Source organism: Rhinoderma darwinii, assembly GCF_050947455.1.
Source record: "Rhinoderma darwinii isolate aRhiDar2 chromosome 1 unlocalized genomic scaffold, aRhiDar2.hap1 SUPER_1_unloc_18, whole genome shotgun sequence".
NCBI lineage: Eukaryota > Metazoa > Chordata > Amphibia > Anura > Rhinodermatidae > Rhinoderma > Rhinoderma darwinii.
The window spans coordinates 108,417-113,975 of NW_027461654.1; the positions used below are offsets into that span (position 1 = coordinate 108,417).

General features: G+C 41.4%; 1 protein-coding gene across 1 annotated transcript; it reads left to right on the forward strand.

Moving 5' to 3' along the window:
- Positions 1-588: 588 nt before the first annotated feature.
- On the forward strand, positions 589-4,092 carry LOC142670904 (ATP-dependent clpX-like chaperone, mitochondrial). The gene is made up of 7 exons (XM_075847119.1): positions 589-700; positions 825-913; positions 1,180-1,332; positions 2,380-2,678; positions 2,773-2,866; positions 3,088-3,194; positions 3,606-4,092. The coding sequence occupies exons 1-7, from the start codon at positions 589-591 to the stop codon at positions 3,694-3,696; spliced, it is 945 nt and encodes a 314-aa protein (XP_075703234.1). The 3' UTR covers positions 3,697-4,092.
- The last annotated feature ends 1,467 nt before the right edge of the window (positions 4,093-5,559 follow it).

The window sequence follows — 5,559 nt, forward strand, 5'->3', positions numbered from 1 at the left end:
AGGCAGTCGGCAGTCAACGTGTCTGATTTGGTCATAGCACCTCAATTGCAGCATGTAACTGATTTAGAAGGAGAACGGGTAGTTATTAATCATCATATTTTTTTTTTTTACCATACTGTTCATGCTTCAACATAGATTTTAGTGTGTTTATGGCTTCTCAAGCTATAGTTTTATGAATTGAAGGGTAGTTCTCATCTCAGACATTTATGGCATATCCACAGCATATGCTATAAATGTGTGATAGGTGCTGGTCTAAGCTCTGGGACCCGCACAAATGTGGTGAACGGGGGTTCCCTGGGCCCCGTTCCACTTGGTGAGGTGGCCGCTGGCCACTGATTCCAGGGGGAGGCGGTAACGCATGCTCGCGCCTCTCTTAATTCTGTTCTATGGGAGTTACAGTAACAGCCGAGCAGCGCTTGGATGGGGGAGCTCTACCTATCCCATATATTTTATTTATGGATATTCTCTGTGTATAGTGTCCTCCTCATTTTATAAATTCATCTGACTTTCCATGTACTCAGCTCCTCTGTGTTCTTCTCTATTCACAATTTCATTGCGGTTTCTGTTACAAACGTAAACTGTGACGCAATGCCGGATCTGTCGCATGGAGGATATCACCTGCACCTGACAGACCCCATTGATTTATGTCGGGTTTCTTCGTGGTGCATTGCTTTTCTTCCTATGAAATCTGATGGAAATTGTGAGTTTGGCCTCCAACAGAGCCTCTGACGCAGATGTGTACAAAGCCTCAGTAAAAAAAAACTAAAAATAAATTACGTTTAAATGGCATCTAAATAGAGCATAATAATTTTCTTTTACTTCAGCCATTGTATTCTTGGATGAAGTTGACAAGATTGGCAGTGTCCCTGGCATACATCAGCTGAGGGATGTGGGCGGAGAAGGCGTGCAGCAGGTATGGCTGATTTGTAGCCTTTTTTGATTATGTGCATGTAGGTAATAAATAAAACACTTTTTAACTTCTCCTGCTCTGTAGAAGTCTATAGTTCTGTATAGCTTTGTCATATTTATATAATATTACTGTTTCCAGGACATATAGAAATGTATTTATTTTTGCTGTGTTGGTGCATCTATTATTATTCTTCCTATTATTCTTATTATTCTTCGGCCAGTAGACTTGATCATATATAAATCTAAAAACCTGCGGTAACTCATTTTTAGGGTTTGCTGAAGCTTCTTGAAGGTACTATTGTTAATGTCCCAGAGAAAAACTCAAGTGAAACCGTTCAAGTTGACACGACAAACATCCTGTTTGTATCATCTGGAGCTTTCAATGGCCTGGACAGGATCATCAGTAGGAGGAAGAATGAAAAGGTTTGATTTTAAATCCTTAAAAAGATTTCCCAATTTTGCACATTCATGACATACCCACTAATAGTTTAGGTGGGACCCCACCTATCAGACGTTTGACATATCCCCTGAAAATGGCCCATTTTACTTTCTGATTCCCTCTGCACACAACAGGACGACATAAACAGCAGATATGCAGCTCTGTTCTAAGTGTACGCAGTCCCTGACTGTTCAGATTACTTTCCTGTGTTTGTGCCCTCTACTAGTTAAGATGTTTAAGTGTCACGTATAGTTTGGAGATTTTTAGGCTCTCTCCTGCCTGACACGGTGATTTAGATATGCACTTGTATTTACTTGAACTGTTCTAGGAAGAACTTGAGTATTTCATTTATCAAATTGTTGGGGGTGCTATATAATGCCGATATGGTCCACAATACTCCTTCTCATAACTTCTTGCACCTTATGGGCCTACTCCCCTCTTTAATGCACCCTGGCCTTTGTGCTCCTGATAGCAAAGAAATCTTCATTTTCCAGAGCATATCCATGTAAATGACTATTTAACCCTGAAGTGTATGGCATGGACACAGAAGATGTAATATACAGCCGACATCCTACTGCAACAGCTAAATTTAGAGAGCAATCCAATCTTGTCCCTTTAACCCCTTAGATGCGGCATGAGTTTCCTCTCTATATGACGTACATATGCCCTAATTTCTTAGACAGACAACCCCTTTATTTTCAAGTATTTATATATAAAACATGCTGCTTGAGCTACATAATATAAATTATCCAAAACTTCTGAATTTGGGTATCAATATAATGTGCATAGTTTCAAAACGTATGAAGTAGTCCGATCACCCAGGTGTAGGTAATGGTGCACGGACGGCATGCAAAACAACATGTATCGACGCAGGTAGCGTAATATAGTGTGCATAAACCAGAGGAATGACTGGTAAAAGCTCTGACCAGTAGTAGATGCGCATGTGCTATTAATAGCTTTGTAGAAGGTAAACTTTAATTATTTTATTCCTCTCTTTTATGTTTTCATTTTGTATTCCCTCTGCTCTTCAGTATTTGGGATTTGGCATAGCCTTTAATATGGGGAAAGGTCGTCGAGTTGCTGCAGCAGCAGATCTAGCAAATTCCAGTGCGGAGTCTAACTCTGTACAAGACATTGAAGAGAAGGACCGGCTGCTGCGTCACGTGGAAGCAAGGGACCTCATTGAGTTTGGCATGATCCCAGAGTTCGTGGGACGTCTACCTGTAGTGGTGCCCCTTCACAGCCTTGATGAACAGACTCTTGTACGCATCCTCACAGAGCCACGTAATGCTGTTGTGCCACAATACCAGGCTCTGTTCAGCATGGATAAGGTTTGATTTTAATAGCTTTTTATATAAGTTGAGATGTTTTTTGGTTTTTTTCTTCAGATGTCTGACTACATTGTACTCATTTATTGTGTTTCTGTGTGAATTAAACGTCACTGAAGGTGCTCTGCGGGCCATTGCTAGACTGGCTCTTGAACGAAAAACTGGTGCTAGAGGCCTCAGCTCAATCATGGTAAGTCCACATTCTTTCCTATCGCTGGAGCTATTGTATTTTCTTCTGTGGAAAATGTAGAGCAACGTACATCATACCATGCAGCAGCTTAGTATTGTTGGGTGACGGAGGCCTGCCAGTTGGACAGCCATTACCTTATATAATATAATTTTGTTATTTTTTTTAAATCCTAAATGTAAATGGGTTTGCCATTGATGGTTTTTTTTTTCTTCTTCTTTAAGGAAAAGCTGCTTCTTGAGCCCATGTTTGAAGTTCCAAACACTGACATAGTTTGTGTTGAGTTGGACCAGGAGGTGGTTGAAGGGAAAAAGGTGCCAAGCTATATTCGGTAAGTAAAGGAATTCACTTCTTCATGAGTGAAGGGGCTGTACTTGACTTCCCGAGACTGATAATCGATGACCTTTTTCTGTTTTTAACTAATTAACTGCCATTCGTTGCAGCTCCCATAAAGCGCGAACACACACCCTTCTTCACGGTCTACACACACAATACGGGAAGATAGTTTGTGTCTCTTGAATAAGGCTGCCCCATGAAAGTTCTTTTAAAAAATAAAATATACATGGTTACAAGATTAATTAAAAAAAAAAAGTACAATATTTATCTTCTACATTTAATTAAGGGAACTAAAATGAAATACACGAGACTTTAAGTTTAAAATTGTTTTCAAGTGTCAACCTGTGCCTTAAATTTACATAGTCAGAATGTAAAATAATTGATTTACTCCTTCTTCTCTCCATAGAACACAAAATAAAGAGGTGACAGAGGAGGAGTATGACTCCGGAGTGGAGGAAGAAGGCTGGTCTCGGCAGGCTGATGCAGCAAACAATTAGACTGTCCGGTTCACTACTGTTCTCCTTCAGTGTTAAAATTGTTTATTCCCCTTTAGCAAGAAACTTTTCACAATACGAAATATAACTTTTATTACCAGGAAAACTCACTTTGGGAGAACAACCAAATTCATTTTAAGGAACTTCAGATTTCTACTGTAGAAAGCAGCGTTTATACGGGTCGGATGGTAACCGTGTATATTATCTGGGGCTTTTATAAGACACAAATCTTTTTGTTAACACTTGTTAAAGCTTCATTTACTGGGATTAACCGTGTTTAATTTTACTATTATGTTCTATGACTATTGTGCAGGTGTGAACTCTACAAAAACATGTTGGTTGTTTGAGCTATACAGGGGTCTCACCATCTCCCAAACTTCTTTCCATGCATTTATTAGTGCTGGTATTTCGTGTCAAAGCAGACATTTTTTTTAATTATTATTATTATTTTTTTTTAATGTCATGGCTGGTTAAAACTGGAACCTTACATAAGTGCTAAAGATTTTAGTGCTTTTCTCCACCAATTATATATTTTATATCTGCTAGGATTATGGCTGATATCTTGACCCCTCACCCCATCTCCATTGGCATGGGTTCATACCAGTGGGTGCATTGCAGGTGCCTATGGTCTGTTACTCTTCATCTGAGTCACTGCATGATAAAATATAATTAAAACTATCATGCATATAATGAGGACAAATTCATCAAAGGAATTGTACTTGCTCTCAATACAGATGTTTGATGGACCATGTCAGCCGAGACCATCCAACATGCTGCAACTGTGGTCCATTTGTAAGTGTCTTATGTCAACTGCTAGCAAGCCCTAGGAAGCCTGTCTAATGAAACCCTTCTACAAATTCTGCATTTCCCATAATACAGTAACTTCTATAGTAAAGGGATTGTTAGTTCTTTATACAATAATATTTGATTGATTTTGTAATTAATTTCCTGCTGGAAATGTATTATATCATGCTGCAGACCCCACGGTAGTGACAGGGTTGATATGAAAAGCTTTTAAGTTATAGAGAAATGCTTGTCTGCGGGATTTTGTGTCCTTTTTTTGCTTTTTGATTTTAGAATTTCACAGAAATGGGCAACGTTAATTCTGTATAACATTCACCCGAATAAACGTCTCTAGCCAAAAAGTAAGCCCAGCGTAATGTAGGCGCAGCCGTAATGAAGGAAGCGCATGACTAGGTGTTTGGGAGTTTTAGGCTATTAAGTTTTAGGCTACATGTATAAGGATTGGAGGGTTATGTGAAAGGGGCATGGGGCAAAAATGTATCTATATGTGGTGGGTGGAGAGTAAAGTATATAAGTCCATGCGGGGAAGAGGCAGCCCTCTTTCCCGCTGGACAACAGGAGAAAAATTTGTCCTGTTATTACATTTAAAAAAAAATAAAATATATATATTCATATTTTTTCACTTACCTGATGGACGCGGCGATGGAGACGACGATGGCCAGGATCCGGGATGCAGCGATGCAGCACGGCGTGGGATGGCTGGATGCGCTGTTTGCCGGGGCTCTTCCTCCGGTTCCAGCGGCTGGAGAGGAGAGTGAGGGACGCAGCAGCGGGCGTTCCAGGCCTCAGGAGAGGCCTTCATCAGCAGAAACACCTCGGTCTGGTCGGCGCCGAGGGAGCCCCTCCAGGGACCCTCCTCCTCCTGCTGGTCCGGAGCTGCACCCTGGCGACGGGCCGCGGAGGTCTGGGAGGAATCCCATCAGGCGGGCAAGACCGGAGGTGACAGGAGGGGGGGGCCGCGGCGGCCATCTTCCTCCCTCCTGTCTGCAACGGCAAGACCGGAAGTGGTGGCGGGACCGGAAGTGCACGCTGGACCGGAAGTGCACGCTGGACCGGAAGTGA

What these genes read in the sequence shown, in the direction of transcription:
- LOC142670904 (XM_075847119.1), top strand. Translation starts at nt 589, where the DNA reads ATGCCGGATCTGTCGCATGGAGGATATCACCTGCACCTGACAGACCCC. An exon ending in TATGAAATCTGATGGAAATT is followed by an intron (nt 701 to 824) that starts GTGAGTTTGGCC and finishes CTTTTACTTCAG; the next exon opens with CCATTGTATTCTTGGATGAA. An exon ending in AAGGTGCCAAGCTATATTCG is followed by an intron (nt 3,195 to 3,605) that starts GTAAGTAAAGGA and finishes TTCTCTCCATAG; the next exon opens with AACACAAAATAAAGAGGTGA.